Source organism: Leuciscus leuciscus (assembly GCF_965113295.1).
Source record: "Leuciscus leuciscus genome assembly, chromosome: 20".
NCBI lineage: Eukaryota > Metazoa > Chordata > Actinopteri > Cypriniformes > Leuciscidae > Leuciscus > Leuciscus leuciscus.
Window position 1 is genome coordinate 30,689,406 of NC_138744.1, and position 25,099 is coordinate 30,714,504.

Sequence of the window (25,099 nt, forward strand, 5' to 3'; positions counted from 1 at the left end):
TCATTAAGATAAAAAAAAGAGATAAGAGAAATAGAAAAACATTATCATAAAAAAAAAGAAAAAAAAAAAGATGAATTTGGCATCAACCAAATGTGACACACCAGTTCAAATAATATGTGGAATGGAAAATGAACATGTTCGAGTTTTCGATGACAGGATTTTGGAATGAACTATTCATTTTACTAGCATTATACAGCAAAGCCTATCTTCAGCACTATTTCAAAAGTTAGTAACAACTGCTTTCAAAGAACAAAATCCAAATCAAAGTACAATGACAAATTGGCGTAAAGAGGCAGGCTTTGGATTTCTTTTGCTGTACAGTATGAGACTAAAATCTTTTCAAGCTCTATAAGTGTAAGCGGCAATCTACATTCTTCATGAGAGCCCAGGTCTAGAGCCTAAAGGAGGACAGAAATACTGTACATGCATGTGAGAGAGCAAGGCCTGCTGGGACACGCTGACAGATGAACCTACCTCAGCTCTCGAGTGCTGGACGAGTGAATGGAGCAGGAGAGGAAAAGAGAAAGGACGCGATGATGAGGGGCAGAGTAGAGGGCAGAGAGAGTGAGAGTTGATTAGAAATGGAAGAAAGAAGTGAAGGTTGAAAATGAACGACAAAATTAAGATTAATATGATTTAAAGGCTGATGCTGAAACTTAACAACAGCTCATAATGGAGTCGTTCAGCCAAAACTGAACATTTACTGTACTCTACTTTCTCCTTTCAAAACCTATATGATTCATGTTTGATTAAATTTAGACAAACAGAATGATAGAACTATAGATAGAATGATAAAACGACAGATAGATAGATAGATAGATAGATAGATAGATAGATAGATAGATAGATAGATAGATAGATAGATAGATATCATACTGAGCCACTAGAGGTCTCTGTTGATGTCAGTCTATATTACCCAACATGTCCACTAGCAGAAGCTCACACACAAATAATAAGATAAAATGTATTATATCACAGTCTGTGTTAAATTCATACATTGGAAAATCACCACCAACAACAGGGTGTATCACACAGTAATAAGTCTCGTTGTACTGTCTATCCCCATTATTCGGCCATTGCCCATCTTTCCCTCACACATACTCAGCTCAGTCAGCACAAAGCAATAAGAGCTACAGAACAACTGATGACAGAAACAAACTGAGCAATCAGTGTTCGTCAAGGTCAAACTCAAACATTCAGTCAGCAAATATAAATGTGTCAGTGTATAACACAGTTTGACTCGTAAAATAACGGCTTATATTTGATGGTACAGTATAAAGAGTGAAAACAAGGCAGACTTAATCTTTCTGTTAAATATAAATGATTTAAATATTTGTACAGTGCTCCCAAGTAAAATTACAGGATTATTGGACACACATCATAAAAACACTTGAGTTGCATGAAGAGTGAGTTTTATATGTGAAATAATTACAAGCGTGTATATAATTATTATAAACATACAGTATATAAAACTGTTATTTCATTTTAGAAACGTGGACAAAACACCAAAATCAATAATGAAAGCATTATCAAAAATAATATTACACAATGACAGATATTACTACTCAGATTGGAGCAGATTTGTCAGGACACAAAATTAGCCTTTAAGAGTTGTGAGGGGAAAACATGTTTTCATTCAAATGGGATTAAAATGATAAATGTTCCTTGTCCTCCTCAGAGAAAACAGTCCCATCTGAATAAGGCTTTTGTTTAATCACAGATGAAGGGTTTACATCTGTGCAGCACATGTGCTACTGTTGGCCGGCCTGACGAGTGTTTATACCCTGAATATGATATGCCAGTTGCTAAATGAATCCAGATGTTCTTAACATGCAGGTTTGTCTTATATCTCTAACTCTTTTGTTCTGAAGTGGTCTCTTTTTTTCCATCATCTACAGTGAATAAATAGGCTTGACTGATTTGTAAGAGTGCCAATAACCTCCATTCTTGTCCAGTCTTACATACTTATTATCTTTTGTTTGGCTTTTCAAGTGCACCACTTTTCAGCTTAAGTACAAGACATTTTAGACCAGATTTATAACCTGTGTGAACAAGATATACGTAATACATATGCGCATGACGTCACCGTTTCCACAAATTTGTGTTTTTGTAGTTTACACAGAGACGATAATGGTATCATTTTCAAAAACTTGCACTTTGAAACCCGTTTCTAACAGTTTGCGTTTTCAGGCCCCCAAACATACGGCCAAAACCTTAGTAAATCACCTTGCGTGATTCATTTAAATACTCTCTTCCCATTAAGGGAAACTTCTAGAAATGCACGTGTAAAAATATCCCTGTCCAGCCTTTTCAGAGCAAATTTTTCACTGCGTGTCTTTAGTAAATCCTGACAGTTATTTGTAATGCCAAAAGAGGGTTTGTGTTGGAGCAGTTAGTAAATCTGGCCCTAAACCGCGCAGGTCACTTCAGGAGGACTGAATCTTCGTATGATACTTGTATTGTTTTGTAAATTGCATTGGATTTGTCAGTTTAAGTGATTAGATATTCTAATCAAACTTTACCAAATCTTAACAGATTAATAAACATAAATGTACCTTTATCAAGTGTTTGTTCACCCATTTTGTGAAAGTCTTCTTCTGCACTCTGTCCCGTTCATCTGCAAAAGATAAAGAAAAAAGAACATTTAACACACTACAGCAGTGTTTATAAATAAGCCATTCGTGGGTTCTTTTCCATGAAAAGTGTAACACTGTCTCTGTTGGTTTGAGTATCACGACCACACCAAAACACTGATGCACTGAATGTTCCAAACACAAATGGAAGTTGCAGTAATGACTGCAGGTCTGGGTAAAGTTGGGGAGTAATGACTGCAGGTCTGGGTAAAGTTGGGGAGTAATGACTGCAGGTCTGGGTAAAGTTGGGGAGTAATGACTGCAGGTCTGGGTAAAGCTGGGGAGTAATGACTGCAGGTCTGGGTAAAGTTGGGGAGTAATGACTGCAGGTCTGGGTAAAGTTGGGGAGTAATGACTGCAGGTCTGGGTAAAGCTGGGGAGTAATGACTGCAGGTCTGGGTAAAGCTGGGGAGTAATGACTGCAGGTCTGGGTAAAGTTGGGGAGTAATGACTGCAGGTCTGGGTAAAGCTGGGGAGTAATGACTGCAGGTCTGGGTAAAGCTGGGGAGTAATGACTGCAGGTCTGGGTAAAGCTGGGGAGTAATGACTGCAGGTCTGGGTAAAGTTGGGGAGTAATGACTGCAGGTCTGGGTAAAGCTGGGGAGTAATGACTGCAGGTCTGGGTAAAGCTGGGGAGTAATGACTGCAGGTCTGGGTAAAGTTGGGGAGTAATGACTGCAGGTCTGGGTAAAGCTGGGGAGTAATGACTGCAGGTCTGGGTAAAGCTGGGGAGTAATGACTGCAGGTCTGGGTAAAGCTGGGGAGTAATGACTGCAGGTCTGGGTAAAGTTGGGGAGTAATGACTGCAGGTCTGGGTAAAGCTGGGGAGTAATGACTGCAGGTCTGGGTAAAGTTGGGGAGTAATGACTGCAGGTCTGGGTAAAGCTGGGGAGTAATGACTGCAGGTCTGGGTAAAGTTGGGGAGTAATGACTGCAGGTCTGGGTAAAGCTGGGGAGTAATGACTGCAGGTCTGGGTAAAGCTGGGGAGTAATGACTGCAGGTCTGGGTAAAGCTGGGGAGTAATGACTGCAGGTCTGGGTAAAGTTGGGGAGTAATGACTGCAGGTCTGGGTAAAGCTGGGGAGTAATGACTGCAGGTCTGGGTAAAGCTGGGGAGTAATGACTGCAGGTCTGGGTAAAGCTGGGGAGTAATGACTGCAGGTCTGGGTAAAGTTGGGGAGTAATGACTGCAGGTCTGGGTAAAGCTGGGGAGTAATGACTGCAGGTCTGGGTAAAGCTGGGGAGTAATGACTGCAGGTCTGGGTAAAGCTGGGGAGTAATGACTGCAGGTCTGGGTAAAGCTGGGGAGTAATGACTGCAGGTCTGGGTAAAGCTGGGGAGTAATGACTGCAGGTCTGGGTAAAGCTGGGGAGTAATGACTGCAGGAGGAGTTTAGACAGATCCATTGTCATGCAAAGACGAAGCACAGGTTCGGAGAGAAGAACATGTATTGTATTTAAGACCTCAGGCTGGGAAATTTGAGCATGACGGCAGAATAGCTTTAATCTTCAGTGTGCGTCACCACAGACACAGACACACCTACAGCCTGCAGAATCATGTTCCTTCAGCAGCATTAAACACAAGAGAACATGATCCATACTGCTGTCTCATACAAATGACCAACACAGGCATCTGTAATCATTACTGGAGAACATTACTGCATTTTAAAATGACATGCTCACATTTACGGTTAATTGGTGTGTTAGTTGGTAAAGTTAGTCACACATTAGGTGGCCTAAAACACATAATAGTTGCACTTTATTGTACAGTACGTGTACTTACATTACTACTGGTAATATAAGGTAACTACATGGGCTAAGGTTAGGTTTAGGGTTAATAAGCTACCTAGTTATAATACAGTTATTATAATTACTATAATAAGTACATGTAAATAAATAGTGCTACCTATATAATTATTATATACTTTACATGTTGGTGCATCTTAATTACATTTAAAGTACTTTGCATTTGTAGTAACACTGACTTTAGTAGACTTTACCTCTTATAACCATAACCATAACCATAACCATAACCCAACCCTTACCTTAAAACCTCTAACCCCTATAATCCTAACCCTACATTTACATCTAAACCTAACCGTACCTTAAACTCATTGGCAGTAAATGTGGAAACAACATGTAGTTGCACAGTAAATCCATATTACATGCTAATAGATAGATAGATAGTTAAGGCCACCAAATATGAAGTGTAAAAATGCACAAAATGCCATGTATAAGAATAAAAAAACAATGATTTTCTGGTAGTCTTTGATATAGTCTTTCTAATACACCTCAATCTGGGAGCAAGTGCAAGATCATCTCAGCTACGATTTCTCTAATGGCATGTAGGATTGAGAAGAACGCTCTATGGCCCGAAGAGCCCAAACCTGGACCGATGGACATCACTTCTCATGAGGCGCACAGGACCATCCATATTTTGAATGATGGGGATGATGGATCTTGCTTTGAGGATGCAAGGACTGAAAGACTGTAAGCGATCATTTACCGTGATTTTGCCACTTAAGACATCCTGGAACAACATTCCTGTTTGCAAATACAGTCCTACCCTAACCTAACCCTATCCGTGAGTTATCCCTAAATTCAGAGGGAAATGATGGCGAATAACACTGATGTAGAAGCACCTAACCCTGGCTGTAAGCCTAAACTTGACATAAACCGTAAACTTGTCCCTCAAATCTGATTGAAGATACCTATGGTAATGCAAAGTCCAATTTCAAAATAGGATGTCAGGATTGTGAGTGTTAAAACTTTTGGATAATACCTAATGTATGATTATTACTAAAACATGTGATAAAGGAAATAAAAAAAATGTGTTGGACGTGTCCATCTACCGGGACACTGACAGTTAACAGGATATGAATCACGTATCAAGAAAAGTACAACAGTACATCCCTGAATACATGATGTTGAGTCGAAGCCCAACACTTCAGTCTAATTACGCTAATAATTGGAGCAATTTTGTGCAACGGGACAGCTGAATGCATAATATGACATAGGAGTGGAAGATGTTTGCTGGGCAACGGCATGACTCTCCTATCTATTGTTGTGCATTGAGGGAACAGCTGATTCAGACGCTCCCGCAGAACTTCTGTTTCTGCTGGGTGGAGTATGATGAGCATATTATGAAATAATATAACCATGGTGACTATCATGGGTGGAGGCAATAAACCTTGACCTCTAATGCAAGACTTCCCTTTTAGTGTTTGAAGAATCTTTCTGTGGGCGATGGTATGGATCATTATGACCCCCAGTACCGGGTCTTCAACAGATCTTTGCCCTTTGAACACCATTCTTTGCCTTGACATGTATAACGTTACAGCGCTTATGTTTAAACCAACGCCCTTGTGATTAAGCCTGTCCTCTGGAATGTGTAAGGAGACAAGAGAATTCACTATATTTTACCTATAAAATTCAAATGTACTCACTTATATTTTATGCAGTGATATGTATACCTATAGTGAAAAAAATGCATTGTGTCGGTTTGCTGATTACATACTGTGTGAGTCAGGTGATCAGGAGACAGGACAACAGGGAACGCTGTCTCAGACCCAATTAACACATCTTTATACTGCTAAATATATGCCATCTATAAAAATATTGACACAATGGCCTTGGTCAGGAGAGACAGCTTTAGGTCTGAAACGCCTGCTGTATGACACTTTTTACTGCACAAATTACTGACAATGACAAGAACGACTGTAAGCAAGGCACTTGAGCAGATTGCAAACATTATAAGGCAAGTGATAAACCTCAGGCTGTTTACTGCTTTAATAAAACCTTCAGAATTACATAATGAGATATACAGTAATATCAGACTACATTAGTTAATGCAGTAAAATAAGATAATTTTTTAGGTATTAAGACTTGAGTAATGTTTGTTTTTTAAACAGTAATAAAAAAAAAAAAGTTAACCCTGTTGGCAAATCGTATAATACTAAATCGTATTTGATTTAGGCGTCAGTCATTTCACTTCTAAAAATATCTGTGTTTTAAAACCAAGATGAAAATACTGATTAAGAAGATGATCTTTGCTTCAATGACCATGACGTGCTTCTCTAATTGTCTAAGATCATACCCTAATAATTTTGTACAACAAAGAAAAGTCTCTTCCCACATGAGCAGGTGTATCAGACAGCTGTCCCGAGTACCTTTCCTGCCGTCCAAGGATTTCAGCATTCCCTGATAATACAAGTCATCCGAGGGGATCCTCTCCCTCCTGTCCCCGTCCAGGCTGTCGGTCGAGTACTCCCTCCGTCTCTGTTGCGTACTCATGTCCTCTACGTCACGCTTACAGCCAAACACACAGTTCTGTCAGCCACAAATCTCTGCTCTTTACAAGCTTCCTCACTTATCCAAATAGAACGTTGCAGCAATGTTCCCGTTAATTTCTGCTGTCCATTTTTCTGTCTCCAGTAAATGATGTCAGTAGGCTACAGGTTCTGACTCCTGTGAGACATGGGTGCAGGGCACTTCGGGTTATGTTTGGCTCCGCCTAATCCCTGAATGGTCATGTTTGTGGAGAAGGGGTGGAATCAGGGAAAGTGAGTGGGAAGGTGTGTCTGTCCGCATGCCTCATAGAATCCCACACCCTCTCCAAACAGTCACACTATAGCATCACAATCTCTAAAGAGTAATGCAACAGGAAATGGAGAGTGTGACGAGTTGTGTAACTACCTTACACTGAGCACTAAATGAGTGTGTAGAGACATTATAGGAACAGAAGTTACACAATCACACTCATGCCTACAGATATCACTCCACACACACACACACACACACACACACACACACACACACACACACACACACACACACACATATGCGCCTCTTTAATGATTAACCACTGTAACATACCTGTGCGGTTGGCAAGTATGACTAACTAAGAGTGTGTGCTGCCAATAAGACAGGGTGAGGCTCTGGGATGGGCCGCTCACGTCTACACACGCTGGAGATTAACATTACTGAATCTGAACCAACCCCAGAAAAATACATAACCAGAGGCTGCAAAATGAACGGCTAGAAATAAGATGAAAATTCTTTAAAAGAATCATTTCTTGTTTGCATGGGTGTGTGTTTATGTGAACATGCTGCACTTGCATGTTGTGCATCACCAAAGAATGGGTTGATAAGTGTAGAAAGATTAAGATTTATGCAATAGGTGATGAGTGACAGTTTTGTCCATGCAGGGGAAGGGCTCATACAGATATAAACCAATAGCTCTGAAGATGAAGATGAGGACGGGGCGTTCATCACATGCTCATCATCTGAACAGACCTGGCCTGACGAAGACACTTTGGGTCGAAACGTTGTTCATTTGAATAAATCCTTGGGAGCAGAAGTGGCAGTGTGCCGATCATCTGAACAGACCCACACCATAAACTTTGAGAAGCTCTGAGATTTGATAACCTGTTGAGGCTCGCCAGTGAGTCTAACAGCCTGAACTTGACAGAGTTTGCAGGAGAGATTATTTTACGATATATCTGACATATCCTTTAGCTGATGAGGAAGCTGACGCCTTCATTTTATAGATGTATGTCTGTTGATACAGAAAAAGGTATGAAGGTGTGGCATAAAAATCTACCAACACCTTTAATAGCATTCATAACCTCTTTTATGTTAATATGTAATATTTTTTATATACCCATTAAATTGAACAAACGTGTCTGTAAGGACATTTAAAATGTTACAAAAGATTTATATTTCAAATAAATGCTTTTTTTATTATAATTTTTTGTTTTACTTTCTATAAATCAATGAATCCCGGAAAAAATATCACTGTTTCCATCACAACTTTTTTCAACATTGATAATAATCAGAAATGTTTCTTGAGCAGAAAATCATCATATTACAATGATTTCTGAAGGATCATGTGACACTGAAGACTGGAGTAATGATGCTGAAAATTCAGCTTTGATCACAGGAATAAATTACATTTTAAAATATATTACAATAATAAACATTTATTTTAAATTGTAATAATATTTCACAATATAGCAGTTTTTTAGAAATACAGAAGAGACTTAATTTTTTTTTCATTCAATTTAATTTGGCTTTTGGCATTTTGAATGATCAATTTATAATAGATCTACTTATCCATTCACATGTATCATTATTAGAGGCATTGATTCAACTTACAGTATATGTTAATGAGATAAACTGTAAGGAAGGTAGTATCAGCAGCTTTCCACAGCTAGTTTCATTCACAGACCAGCTGATGCATAATCCACACACAAAAAAAAGACAAGAGCTGGATGAAAACTGAGATCTGATTGGCTGGCTTAACAGTCAGCACTTCTGAAGAAGACCTAGCCTCAAGATACGAGTTAAAATACATGGTGTTATAAAAACAAACATTTTGAAGATTTTCAAGAGCTTTGTTTGAGACATGTGATTTTCAAAAGGTGATATCCTTGAGCACACACATATATTCAGTGTTTCAAATGAACTCACACCTATACGACAAAAACAGTTGTGAAAACTATGCTTGGTTCTTGGCCAAAGCTACATCAGACTTTATTTTCCAATTGTCAAGTCTACACAAGACCGAACCTTCACACAAGCAAAAAACTTGACTTTTTGAATCAATATCAAGTATTCATCTTTTAACCTCACATAAACCTCAGATCTTTCCATGAACCACATGCTCGCATGCAAAACGTCTCTGGATCTGGGGTTAGATAGAAGATGCAGGCAAGAGTCTTTTGTTTGTCAACGGTGGAACTGAAAAGCATTTTCTGGTGCCGTGACCCGGATCTTAGATCTCAGAATATTCCCAGAATATCTTTGCCCAGATGATAAGGGTTAAAGATATGATCTTTAAAGAGGTCTGGAGTGCATATCATACTGTGATATCACACTGTATAAACAGTATTGTGCAACAATATCTATACTGTAAAAAAATATATATTTTTGCAGGTTGCAAAAATCGGAGTACACTTTTACAAGAAAACACAATTTTAGTCTTGCTACTTCTAAATTTCACATTTAAATGTTACTTAGTAAATACTACACCTTTTTTTTTCAGAACATATATTTTGTACAACGGAACAGTGTGATTTAAATAATAAAAAGTGTCAATCAAGTAGAAAATGATGGTGTACTCTGAAAATGTACAGACAGGTGATTTCAGTGTAGATTAAAATAATGTAAATATATAGATGCAATCTTAAAATGCACAGCATTTCTAGTGAAAATCATTGACGGACTGTTTTTGCGTGTGATATATTTAAAAGGGGTTATATGTAAGGATTATCAGTAATAATCGCTTTTCACTGCCAATGTGTGAACAACTTGTAACAAAACTTAAAATACAAGACCTTGCCTGACTTCCTATAAGCTGAAAGCCTTTAAACACATTTTTATGTAAAGGTCTCTGTAAGTTTTTGCCAGGAAAATCAAAAGGGCGTAACGGTTACTCGTGCTCCTGAGAACTTCTCTTCTGTTCAATGACACATGAAACGAATGATATACAATGTTCAGGATAATGCCGAAAGAGCCATTCTGTACTGTAATATCAATGTGTCATGCAAACAAAAAGGATCATTTCAAACTAAAGTCTCATAGCCAGATCTATACCGTCTATAGTCTCAAATATACTTTATAATCACACTTTCATAACAGTGTAATTTGAATTGCCTCAATATATCCAGATGCTTTCTTAACTGATGTTTTCTCACCGCTGTCATGTTTGTTGTGTTTATTCTGTTATTGAGAGGAAAGATGCAGCACATATTTACATATTCATCTAAACGTCTCTCTCAGCAGCGTGGACGACATCTGGATGTTCATTAACAGTATATCACTGTAAAGGTATTTCCAACTTCTTTTTATTTCTAAGCAAAGTTTGAAAAAGAACTTCACTGTGAGTATATCGGGGAGACTGAATTACATTCAGTCTCTTGTACATTACGTGTGAACGAGTGAGAGCACAAGCAATATGTTGCTGCTGCAGTTCACATAACGGCCACCGGTGTCACTAATAACAAAGGTTTCTGTATTCTACAAATAGCACATTTAAGATATCAAAATCCATTTAGGTAGAGGCAAAGTTGAGTGTGTATAAAAGCAAAGAGTCAGACTTAAAGTTGTCTTTAAAGGTAATGAGATTGACTCCTCACATTCCCGTGTTAGGTGTAACCAAACCACATTAGCCGTGAAAGTGCCTCCCAATCCCATCCACAAGTCGTTCCCTCCGGATCCGTCTCTCCTCCTCCTGCGTGTGAGAGCGTGTACAGGGATGTCTGTCACGCCCAGAGAGAGAGGAATGTGGAATCCGCACATCTGCTTTGATTTCACCCGAATCACGAACACACCCTGTCCTTCCCAACGAGAACAAAATGGACACCTGAGCTCTTTTTTGCCTCTCCATAAGATGCTTTTACTTTTCCTTTATGAGAGTTTTTGTCGATTTACCTTCATTATGTGGCTTTCCATTTGCTCATAATTCCCAGAGCTAAGGAGCATTAATATTGCAATTGCAAAACTGCATGGAGCATTAATATCTGTGCTTATATAAATCCTGGAATCAAGTTCTGATGTGATAGTCAAAACTGGATTTGGGGAAATCTCTGTTTAGCTGGAGATTCAAAACAGAACATCAACAGCAGCAGCTGAGGTCTAAAATAACCTATTAGACCTTCTGCACTAGTTTCAGCCGGAGTGGAAAACAGACGGACCTGCCAAGCTCACTCACAGCCTCTCTTCAAAATGATGACAGGAACTTCAAAAGCGTAATATAAGACGCGTATCAAAGTCCTCATGAAATCAAAATTCAATTTACTTTCTTAATGCACATTCCTGGTCTTACTGGTAAACAATTTATCAGCCCAAGTTATATCAAAAATTAAGAAATGTTTTTCTTCATAATCTTTAATCATTGTGTAAATACTTTCCTCTGAAACAACTTCTTCTACTGAAGTTATGGTGGTTACATTCTTGCACTGTCAAGAGTTTGAGTTTGAGAAATTGTACAAAATAAAGTGATTTTTGCTAGTGTTTTTCCATGTATAAAAATCAGTGTTGGGGAAGTTACTCTAAAATGACTTGCTACTAATTACATCTTCAACAGTTTAATTAGATTACTGTACTATTACTCTCGCTTAAAAGTATTGGATTATTTATTACTAATTACTTTTTAAATCTCACATCAACCTCGACGGGTTGAACAATACAAGGATGTCGTGATCTCGGTGTTGTGCCTGTTTTGTATGGACTTTTATTTTGAAATGTTTTTATGTTCTTTTCGTTTCTGTGGTTACTCATGTGTCCTGTGGCCATGTTTGTAGTTTTCCCTGTTGATTAGTCTCCCCCAGGTGTGTCTTGTTACTTGTTAAGCTTGTTTGCCCTTGTGTTTTCCATGTTCTTTGTCTAGTGTTGCCAATTAATGGTTGTATTGTGTGTGTGTTTGCTGCAGCTTTCTGTTCTCTCGTGACTGAATTTACTTCAGTTGTCTTGTGTTAATAAATGTTCACTGCACTTGGATCCAACGCCTCTTTTGTCTGCAGCATCCACGTTACAGATAGACATGAAATAATGACCATGTTTTCAAATTGACTTATTAAATAAATGTCTCCCTCTTCTGGCCAATAATTAGGACATAATCATAAAACTTTACAATAGCTCAGATATGTGAACAGCTGAGAGAAGTGTGATCTTTAAAAGGTAAACATGACGCACACGCCGTGTCAATGACCTGAATGAGATCAGCTGAAAACTATAGACTTCTGCTTTTGACAGCATTGCCTAAGTGACATAATAATAACTTGCTTTCATCTGAGATGCTGATGGTGCAGAAATGCAGACATCTGAGAAGAGTTGACCAAACACACACACAGTAGCCATGGCAGCAGATCAGAACAACACACACTTACTCATGTCTGTATTTATAGTCGGATCGCAAGTCATTTTAAAGGAAGGGCTGACTTCACAAAACCAGAATAAGTACAAAAAGACGGAAGGAATACATTCTGCTAGATTACACTATTTCTAAATTCCCCTCCAACCACACACCAGCAGTTTACAACAAAATCTAAACTTGTTGCTGAGCAACAGATACAAATGGGGGGAATTTTCTATGTAAAGCCCCGGTTTTTATGAGCTTTTCCATTTGACTAAATACCAGTTGATTATTGTTGCTAATACAATGTGCATTTGAGGGAGAAAATAAATGCCAGTGGGACATTTCAGTATTAGCTTCAGTAAAAGTGAAGGCGATGTGAAGATAAGTGTATCAGAGTCCAATATTTATCAGGGACATACATGATAGGCCACACATCCACAGATGTCTTGGCTAAACCCCAAATTTCCACTAAACCCCAAACCACTCCACCCTCTGTTTATCCTGACAAGTGTTACAGACTTACAGAGAGTGACTTTAATGAAGCTTTTGTCCTGTTTTATGCCTTAAGTATCACACCTTCAGTGACAAAGTTATAACAATGAAGTATTCAACTGATACTTAACACTAGATGGCGACAAAACACAGTATTCACAAGAGGAAAACACATTCATTGTGCATATAAAGGGGGTGTAGTATTTCAGCTATACCTTTTTGTGAAATACCACGCATAGCTTATACTTCCTGACAGATGTCACTGAAAAGGGCGTGACTGTGACAGAACTCACAGCAAACAGCAAAACTCAACCAAATGAGCCGCCATTTTTTCTTATCCGCCATCAGAAACACTCTCCGCTTGATAAATCAATCATTTTGCATGTTCAGTTTTGCAGACATCTGATTGTCTGCCGTGTTTTTTAAGGGTGGGGTTATGGATCACTTTGATTCGGACAGAGTTTATCAAAATGGCAAAAATTGTTTACATTATATAGATAATCTTTACACTCTTTATTGGTATCTATGGTTCCATGAAGAACCTTCAACATCCATGGAACCTTTCGATTACACAAAAGTTTTCTTAATAGTGTAAAATGTTTCAAAATGTAATTTATACTACGGGGAAAAAATATTTTAAGAACTGTTTAGCTATACTGAAAGCTTCTTTGGGGAATCCAAAAAAAATTCTTCTATGGCATCACTGCAAAAAAAAATAAAAAAATAAAAAATAAAAAAAAAATACTACATTCATTTTTTTTCAAGAGTGTATTTGCAATACAATATCAGCTTTCTGCTTACTCAATGCATTGAAGTATAAGTTGTTTTCAAACAGCAGTGTGCTACATTTTCAACCGAGACACATTGCATGTAAGTGGCATTTAGTTATTTTAGAAAGAAGTTATTATGCATTTTTAATTGCATTCAGAGACTTTGCATTCTGTACCAAATTATTTTTAATTATTTATTTTTATTATTATAAATAGTGCAGTAAGAGTAGTATGCTATTCTGAACATAACTCACCTTTCTTTAAGTGAAAATAATACTTATTAATCAACTCTTTGTAGAATAATTTCACAAGAATTAGATTACATGTATCATACAAGTAAAAGAAAGTGTGTGTTTTTCCGCATGTACTGAGGTAGACCCGTGCGCGGTGAGAGAACAAGCTATCATATTGCATAACAAACTGGCACCAGACTGCCAAAGTGAAGGGATTTAACTGATTTATAATCTCATCAGCAGGATTGTGATAACTAAACCAGCCAGACATTACATAACAGTCGAGGATGTGAATTAAAACACATAGCACTGATGTGATTAAGTGAAAATCCTGAGAGAGACGTGTTTGAGTCACTTACCAACACAACACATCCTGCTGTACAAGGAGTGAACTCGTTCTCCATAACTTCTCTGGTAAATCATTCCTTCACTGCAACAGCTATAAAGCGTAAAACATCCTGAGACGTCGCCGGGTCTCCTGCAGTCATTCTTAATGATTTCCCACGCTTCCCATGACCTCAGTCGCGGGCAATAATGAAGCATAAAGGCCTCTGTTAACTAATAGCATCGCTGCCTGGCTCATCTATCTTTAAATGAAGCCTAGCACACTAACAGAAATGTCATGAAACTTTGAAAATATAAAAGATTCAGGACATTTTCAAAGAGATGTTCTTGAGAAGTGCGAGAAAACTCTCCAAACACTGCTTATCCAATCGGAACTTATACGGTTATCTTCTGTAGAGCTGCTTTATAGCTTGAATTTGCTTCACAATCGAACTTTGTAACACTGACACTGAACTAAATTGATCTGAATAATGACAACTGTCTTCTGTAGAGCTGCTTTGTACTTATTTTTTCTTTGTTTGGTACTTAACTTCTAGGTATATTGTTTACAGGGAAATATTTGTATTACTCACTGTGTGTCCTTAAAATGTTCCTGTGATTTTTGTGAAGTGAAACAACATTAAGTTGGCTGGAATGACAATAACCGCTAATCTAATCTTTGCATCTGAAATTACATCTTAAGTCATTTTTGACTTGTGTATAACCATGAAGCTGTACCACAGTGTGTTATGAAATCTGAGTTACGAGCGAAGGGCTAAAAGTAACGGTCAAACGAAAGCAAAAGCATCCCTCTGGTATAAAAAGATCATAAATCAAGTGCACTTCACGGGTCCTGAAATACGCTCTTAATGCCCTGCTGCTCCCTGAACAATACAGTCATGCAAACATATGTGCTGTTCACATCACGGGTCTGGAACTTTCCATTATGGCAGTTATAAGTTCTGACGGGGCCATTTTTCACAAGACATCTGGGAGCTCTCCTATAGTATTATGAATTTGACTTGGAAATATATACAGAAAAGTTTCTGATGTTCTTTTATTTATTCACTGAACACATGGAAAATCTGAGCCTCTGGACTTCCATTTGTTATTCAAAGTTTTGATGTAATTTGCCATTCAAATTTGTGAATTATAGTGATACTACAGCCTTGCAGAAGTGTTCACATATTCCCCGATTCTTTCAATGAATATGAGCAGATTTATTCCATCACTACAGGATTTATAGAACATTATTAAAGGTATAGCGGAGGATCTTTCCAAATTTTAGATAAGACCCGCCCTCTCCACTTTTTGAAAAGTTTGATTGATTCACCAGAATGATTGACAATTAGGAGGACCAATAGTTTAGACTACCCAGGAAGTAAAACATCCTCCGCTATACCTTTAAGTCCCTCCAACAATTCTCTCACTGCTGTTACTTTCACACGATCTGTTTACAGTGTGCTTATACAATTTTTCAATTAAAGAACATGGAAATATGTATTTAATGTTTTTTATTACCAGACAATTAAACTACAGATACAATATTTTAATACTACAGAAATCATTTTGAATTTGTTTTTTATTTTTTTTTATTTTATGACATCTTTTATTTTTGTCGTTGATATCTGCAATATTACTTTACCTTATTATAAATAATTAAGTAAATAAATAAAGAGATTTAGCTTTTTTTTATTTACTTTATGAAATCCTTTACTTTGTATCGGCACCTGCATTAATACTGCACATTATAAATAAATAAATGAATAAACTGCGATTTTATTTTATGCAATTCTTTATTTTGTATTGACACCTTCATTATTAATGCACAAAATACATAAATAAATAAATATTTATTTTTTGCAATCCTTTATTTTGTATTGGCAGGTGAATTAGGCAAAGGATTGCATAAAATAAAAATAAATGTAATTTTGTACATTTATTTATTTACTTATTTATAATAAGGTGAAGTAATATTGCAGGTATCAACGACAAAAATAAAAGATGTAATAAAATAAAAAATGGATAGGATAGGATAAATATAGGAATTTTTTTATTTTATGCAATCCCTTATTTATTTTGTATTGGCACCCACATTATTACAGCAACCTTATAAACAAAATAAATAAATAAATAAATAATTTGTTATTTTATGCAATTATTTATTTATTTTGTATTGGCACCTGCATTATTAATGCATCTTCCAATCAATCAATCAATCAATCAATCAATCACTCAATCAACTAACTTCACAGTAGTTGTTTTATGCAATCCTTTATTTATTTTGCATTGGCACCTGCATCATTACTGCACCTGTTTGTTTGTTTGTTTGTTTGTTTGTTTGTTTGCACATTTCTCCTCCATATGACAGGTCTGGTTAATAGCACAGTAGAAATATAGAAGCATAAAGGGTTAAGCTCACAGAGAAAAGGTTGGAATGAGATCAGAACCTCTCATAAACACAAACACACCCTTCCCCAGAATTAACCAGAATATAATACGTCACTTCATTCTCTCCTTACAGAATGCACAATGGACACAGGATGAACAAAGCAATAAAGTAATCATCTGGAATAAATTCTGCCCATACAAGGTTTATGATCAAACAAACAAGATCCTGAAGGAGGAGGGGAGGAAGAGTGACAGTGACAGAGAACACCAGCCAACCGCTAGCAGAGGTCATCTCCGTCACAACAACACATGGATCATTCTGGAAAACAGATCCTTATTTACAAACACTGGGACTCAAATACTGATCTGAGGTCAGTATTGACCTATCTCATCTGAAATACTGACCTATCTCATCTGATATACTGATCTATCTGATCTGATATACTGATCTATCTGATCTGATATACTGATCTATCTGATCTGATATACTGATCTATCTCATCTGAAAGTCTCCTCCATGCCCTGCTAACAAACAAGTGTCCAACTCTTTGACTATACTTTAATAAGTGTTATTCTACTATTTTCCAATGCAGATCTCAAAAGCAACAACTTTGGACCGGTTTCTTTATAAACTTGTCTAACATATGTCTAAATGTATGCTTATCAGTGCAATCTTCAACTGTAAACTCACCTCTCACGTTCTACAGGCTGAAAGAGATGCATGGCCCTGATCAGACATGTTTGAGAGGCGAGTTATGAAGGTGTGAAAGAAAGTATGACCTTTCTAAATACTTCCCAAGTCATCTTTCTCCAAGAGACATTAACATTTGAGAGGTTTCAGACCTTCACATGTAGGACATCATGAGATTTAAGACCTGTGTGAAGGTCAGCCCAACATCTACGTTAGACTGAAACTACAGAGGATGCAAGTATATTTTTAAAGTGCAACTTAACATTGTCCTGCAATTTTTTTAGAGGACTTTTCTAATATTTATTCCTATTTTCTTGCAGAAATAACCTTTTTGGACCAGCAATCACTGCTTCATGAAGTATTATTGTTTTTTTTTAGTAGATGGAAGTGTAATGCAAAATAAATAAGGCCAATATGATGAGGCCAGTTGTTATTCTGGTACAAAGAATAGATAAAAAATAGAAAGTATATTTATTATCATTGCTGAAATCCTCAACCTCATTTCCTTTACCAATGTATCATTACCACAACATATATTTAATGTTAATTTAATACATGAAAAAAAAATAACCTCTTTCAGGTTTGGCACATTATTTTGAAAATATATCACTTTAAATAAAAAAATAAAAATAAAATATATATGCATGACTATCCATATGATACGCTGCAAGCTTTTGACAAAGCAAAATGAATCCAATAACCACTCCCCTTTCCCATTATCTGACGCCCTCTATTACTGGATTTAAAGGGTTAATCTTACTGCCTACAATGCCCTGGCAGAGCAAGAGAAGAGGAGACAAGATAAAACAAGCGCAGAACTCGAGAACATCCCAGATCTTCTCATTTAAATCTCTTACCTTCACCTCTGTTTTGCCTCAAACGCCAGACTGCAAAGAGAGAGGCAATGTGCAGGAAAAGCACCAGTGTGGGGAGAGCGGACTCTGAGGGGCTCAGTGGCATTAGGGCTGGGATAAACCTGGGATAACCCTGGACGAGGCCGGCAGCGGGAACAGGTGGAGGGAATGGGGCGACGTGGGGTGTGTTCCCGAGTTAGGGCTGAGGCCAGACATTTAAAAAAAGACACCAGTCTCTCAGCCAAACGTGGAGTCAAAGGGGATCGAGTTAGTCATTTCTCCTTCCTTCCTTCTGAAGGGAGTTTCCTCTACTATATTATCTTGTCTTCTTCTATCCTTTGTCACTGCCCTTCCCATGTCATCTTTAATGCTGGAAACACCTGGAGCAGATGAAACTTCACTGCGCAAACATTCACAATGTTTTTCATTCACTACTTAAGATATACTTTATTGTCCCCGAAGGGAAATTTGTTTTGGAACGAGGCCGACTACAGATGTCTTTCAACTCTAAAAGTGTGAACCGGTTTTAAAATCACATCAAATTAGAATTAATGTTAGACTGAAAAGTTGGTAAACCAGTTTTGTTTGAACATTTAACATGACACCAGGCTTTGCAGAACTGGTTGAGTTTGAAATCAGAAGACACAACCAGACTCTCTAACCAGACAAACTAGTTAAAGAATTTCATCAATCCAAGGGTAACGAAACTTTACACTTTACACCCATATTACACTTTAAAACAACTAACCAACTGGCAATTTAAAAACACAAATATTCATAACTAATCCAGGTTCAGTCTAAATTAAAAGTCAAAATCAAAACTCTATTTCCTTTCTTAAAGGGATAGTTCACCCAAAAAAGAATGTCATTAATGTCCAAACCCGTAAGACTTTCGTTCATCTTCTGAACACAAATGAAGATTTTTTTTATGAAATTGAGAGATTTCGTTCCTGCCATTGACAGCTACACAACTGAAACTCTGACGCTTCAAAAAGTTAATAAAGAGATTGTAAAACTAATCCATATGAATTGAGCGGTTTAGTCCAAATTTTCTGAAGAGACTCGATCGCTTTATATGATGAACAGACTGAATTTAGTCTTTTATTCGCATATAAACACTGATCAGAGAACATAAACAGAAGCTCAACTGAAACTGCTTAACTTTTTGAAGTGTCAAAGTTTCAGTTGTGTAGCTGTCAATGGAGGGACAGAAATCTCACAGATTTCATTAAAAATAACTTTATTTGTGTTCCGAAGATGAACGAAGGTCTTATGGGTTCTTTAACGCATGTTTCTGGTCTTATTTTGAACAATTCATCAGTGAATGCGATTCAAAAATCAGTTCTGTAATCTCCACCTCTTGAACCACTGTGCCTTTTTGTTGACATCACCAATTATTTATTTTTCACCCCCCTCTAGCCATTTGGATCCATTCTGGTATGTAATGCCCACTTGGGTTGTAAATTATGTTGATTTTAAGGTCTACTGACAGCAGCTGTTATACAGATGAAAAAAGTTTATAAATTATAAATATTACATGGAAAACTTAAACTTCAAAAACACTTTCCCGAAATTTTTTAACTTGACGTTCAAGTTGAAGTACTAAAATAAAATACATAAAAATGAAATAAAAAAATGACAGCTACATTTAAAAAAATGCTGGGTTGTTTCAACCCATGTTTGAGTAAAATATCGACAAACCCAACCATTGCTTTAAATGTTGTAATTAAATTGTCCATATTTGACTCAAAAATGTATTGAAACAACCCAGCATTTTTAAGTGTAAACAGAAATAAAAACACAAAAATGACAAAAGCAAATAAAATAACTACATTTAAAATGAAAACTGAAAGATATAAAAATAAAAAAATATGGTTACACTATTTTAATGGTCCACTTTAAATATTCTACTAACTTTAAGCAACTTTGCAACTGCATGTCAACTAACTCTCATTAGAGTATTAGTAGCCTGTTACATTAGGGTTCGGGTTAGTAGAATAAGTTGACGACGCACTTGCAAAGTTACTTATAGTCAGTAGAATGTCTGTTGGGAAGCATCAAAATAAAGTGTTAGAAGATATTAAGCAGACAGTCTATTAATACTTTAATGGTTGGTAGTTGTACATGTAAAGTTATAGTAATTAGTCTAAATTACCAAAAAATATTAGTACATAATAGCAAATAAATAATACTAAAATAACACTTGTATGCTGTTGATTGAAGACAGTTACAATGGAAAGCAGTTCCATAGTAAGTCCATTAACATACACACTTTTGTTTTTGTTTTTACAAACAAGTCATGTCATAGATGCTGGCCACAAAGCTAAACACATTGATTGAACAATTCTTCACTATTAACTATTATGTTTTGAAACCAAAGCAACGCTGGAGTTCCGCTACATTTCCGCTGTATCAGACGCTCTGTTATTACGCGTGGGAGAAGTCTGCTCCAAGACTGCAAAACAGGTGGAAGCTTTTTTACAGCTCTCAAAAATAGCGCATATATGGGACACCTCGCATTCCCATGTAGAGACAGAGAATTTCTCGACCTGTTTTTCTGCCCGCCCACCCTCTTTACCGCGATATATCCGTCCGTCTGACCTGGCGAACGCTAACTCCTACAGGTAAGCTGGAGGAAGATGAGAGCACTCACACCACATCCAATGTGGGACAAAAAAAAAAAAAAAAAAAAAAAATCATCCAAAACTAAATCACATCACAGATAACTGAAGTGTGAGAGTTTTTAAATATGGAATAGAATTTAGAGGAAGCATCTGCGTATGTCAACACAGAACGTTTCCTCTCACACATCGACCACACGCGCAATCAAACATATAGAAAAAGACACACAATCTTGGTCATCTGACCTACCAGGTATGATCTTCATGAAGTTTGTGGAGCAGCAACGGCAGACAACCAGAGCAAGAGCGTGCCAATAAAGTCAAAGAAAAGAGTCTCCGTTTGTTTGGTCGGCACTGTGCCTTTCTTATTTTTGACGGGCCATGCCTGCTGTTAGGATATGTCAGCCTTGCTCCCGGTGGCTTTGCAATTAGGTGGGCGGGGGCTGAGGGGGTCGGGGTGGGGGGGCGAGTGGGGCACTGTGAGTGGGGCAGGGTAAAACAGCTCACCGTGGATATAAATATCATGCCGGACAAGTTGCTCACACTGGCACAGTTAGAAAGTGATGAAACCCGTGGCGGCCAGCTTGTTCCTGGATGATCATAGAGTTATTTTATGATATTGCATCACAGTCTCAGCTTTACCTTCCCAACTGCAGTTAGACACCAAGACTCCCGTTTCATTAAGTTTGTGAGGAATAATTGGCACAAAATGAAATAGAAGTGTGCTTAATTGTATTAAATGTTCTGAAACTTACTTAAATGCAATTAGTTTAACTTGGCCCACTTAAGTAGGACTTAAGTAAATCTTTGTATGTACTTTGAATGTACTGACAAGCATTTATGGTGAACTAAAATATACTTTAGTGTCATTTCTATTGGAACTTATATTGTGCCAGGCTGTTGTTGTAAATACGAATTCTGTTCTTAAGTGACTTGCCTGGCTAAATAAAGGTTAAATAAAGGATATGGCCTATTTCAATATATTTTAATTACACATTAGTAAAGCTGAAGTTGCAATTTAGTATATTCAAATATATATATTAACATTAACTGTAATATTGAATAACACTATAATCAAGTACTTTACTTGTGCTTTAGTATGTTAGTAACATCCAAATAAGTATACTTTTTTAAAGCATGATTATTAAACATAATGATTTAAAAGTGAACTTAAATGTGTTAAGAAACATAGTCATGAAAGTATAATCTCTTTAATATAACTATACATTTTTATTTGATTGTAAATAACATGCAATTAAGTGTCAGAAAAAAATTTATTCAGTTTACACTTAAGTATATTCTTTTATTTCCATAAGAAGTCCTCTTTTTATACCTTGAATGCAATGTAAGTCGCTTCAGACAAAAGCATCTACCAAATGCAAAAATGTAAATAAATAAATAAAATAAATCCAGTTTCTATAGACCAAACAGCTCCATTCCTTCTCGAATATATTACACAATGCTGGACTCTGTTTTAACATTTTCAATCCAGAGACCTTCCCAAGCACACGAGCGCCAGGATTCTTATTTTTTCCATTGAAATATGGAATGTGGTAATAGGAAAAGCCTGGCATGACTGGAAATCTCAGCCTCTCTCTTGTGCCATATCATGACTCTTTAGAGACCACCCATGGAGCCAGACATATGCTAAATATAGTAGAGTTTTACACAGCAATCCACTGAAATTAGCATGTGTCATTGTGAATTATGGCGTTGACAGAGTGTTGATTTCATTTTCATGTTTAAAGCCCTTATGACCGTGATTAAATGTAGTATTTAAAGGCATCTAATTTGCAGGACTTGGCATGGGAACTATATTTGTAAAATAAGATAATCATTGACTGAGCAAATCTAGTAATCAGTCCAAGTCTGACTCCACTGAGGCTGTTTAACACATTACAATAGGTCTAAATATGAGTGCGTCAACTTTTTTGACAAATATATTTAAACGGATGTACACTCACGTGAAGATTACTCACATCAGAAGCCTTGAAGTTTTATTCCTCATGCGGGTCAGAGATCTAATGACCAATTAAATACTTTAATTCGATAGGACCTTATTATCAGACACTTAAATTACACACATAAATTAAATGTAAATGCGCCTGCAAATATCCTGCACTTGCATCAACACACAAACAAAGTTGCTTTCCACTGATACTGCATCCACACCTGTAGGTGTCAGTAGCATAAAGTCAGTGATCCCTGTTGTACACTGAAAAAAAAAAAAATGGTGTTGGATTTACTTTGTAATTATTTGTGAAATTTACTGGCGGCGAGTGATAACTGTTTCAATGCAACGGCAAGTAACACATTGAATTAAACGTGAAATTTTGAAGCTGAAAGACTGGAACAGTATGTTTTACAAGAAAATACTTTTTCAGTCTTTCAATAATCCGTTTTGTTTAACTTTAAAAACAGTGTATCAGCCAGTTTACAGATAAAGCATCGAGGAAAATCAGTTCCTGGAAGAGAATTCAAATATGAGTTCTTGTGTGTCATTATTGATTCACCTGGGGACATTTTAACCTTGTAGACAGAAAAGACTCATGTGATATCAAAACAACTGCTATTTCAGAGGAATGTGTCATAAATCTTTTATATTACTGTCAGTAGAAGCACAGGTGGTTTATTGAGGCATGATGAGATCTGAGACAGCTACTTTTTTCACCGGAAAAACTGGTCAAGGCAAAAGACAAGGCTTTTTATCAGAGCACTCGCTTAGTTTTCCAAATTCAGAAAATTGAAGTAGTAATATAGTTTCATGGGTTTATTATTATAACATAGCTAACAACTACAGGGACATAATGTTACCAAAAAATAAATCAATGGAGTAAAAAGTATGTCAACTAGCCTGAATTTCCTCTATACCCAGAACATGGACTCATCCTTACAAAAGCTCTCATTTCACAAGAGGCGGAGGGCCAGTTATGGATATCACAACACCAGAGAGCCATTGAATGTGTCTGATAAGACTTCTAAAAGGTCAGATTCATTTGGCTCTCTGAATTCACTGGATGACTCATGGACTGCACCACAATCACATGGCATTGAGAACATCACAGAGCGCCTGTCACAACATCAAAAACATGCAGGAATTCATGGTGGAGGCGGACAGAAATACAAACTTGCACAACACATTTCTGCTTGAACAGAGAACAGTCTCAAACTTCATGCTTCATGTCCAGCATATGACTGAAGGATTGCTAATGAATAAAGTATTGCTTCTAGACCATTACAGAAGAACAAAAAGGTGCAAGGCACAATAAATACTTTCTGTCCTAGCTGTAGGCTAAAATTTCACTAAACAACAAAGTGACTGAGCTCCTATTAAAAAGTTTCATCTGAAAGTGTTACAGGGGAAGAGGTTATTTTCTATAGACAGGTCTTTAGAGATACAGTAGGGGGCAGCATAAAATTACAGAGATCTCTCATGTAACCTCAAGCACATCTGACTTGAGTTAGTTAGTCTGAGCATAATATTGTATAAATGCTTTTTCCTTTTTCAAATCCAATTGTGTTTGGTTGGAATTCAGGAGCTGTGGATTCCTAAAAGACCTGTCATGATGAAGTGACTAACAAAATCCTTCAAACAAAAGGCTAATTGTTTTTGGATCTTTCCTCTGTGATTCACCTACTAAACACACCCATTAGATTGTGCAAAACTTAACTATTTACTGTGAGAAATCTACAATAGTAGATTGTTCCAGTAAATAAAATGAAACAAATCAATGGTTCCATTAAATGTCTTTGCATTTAAAGTGTACAAGCATCAACTGAAATGCACAGCCATATAAACAACAACAAAGGCAACTGCAGCACACATTCCAGAGCAATGGGGAGAAAGACAAAGGTGGAATTTGGGATGGACAACTCCATCTACTCTGTGGCATTCCATTACATAATACACAAAGCGGCAAAGCAGAAGTCACCAGCTACCAGTTGACCACTGGAAACCGAGACAATCTAGAGGAAACAACCAAACACACGTGCTTCCTGCAAGAGTGGCACACAGGATCCTCTAAACACAGCATTGATTTTGTTGTTTAATGACTCTTTTTCTACTCCAAGAACAGAAAAACGATATGGGTTGTGTTTGGCAGCAGGGAGTGGAGAACTGACTCCAAACATTGTATTGTCAGAAACACAGTGCTGCTTAACTACTCATTACCAGCAGTCTGGTATTCCCCTTGAAGAAGGAAAACTTGCAACAAAATCACTGGCTAGCCCCA

At 37.0% G+C, this 25,099-nt stretch overlaps 1 protein-coding gene across 1 annotated transcript in view; it reads right to left on the reverse strand.

The window, feature by feature from the left end:
* Positions 1-25,099, reverse strand: part of plecb (plectin b) — a 79,058-nt gene that overhangs the window by 47,596 nt on the left and 6,363 nt on the right. The window contains 1 exon segment of the mRNA XM_082150211.1: positions 2,556-2,617. Within this exon segment, the coding sequence (XP_082006337.1) occupies positions 2,556-2,617 (62 nt within the window).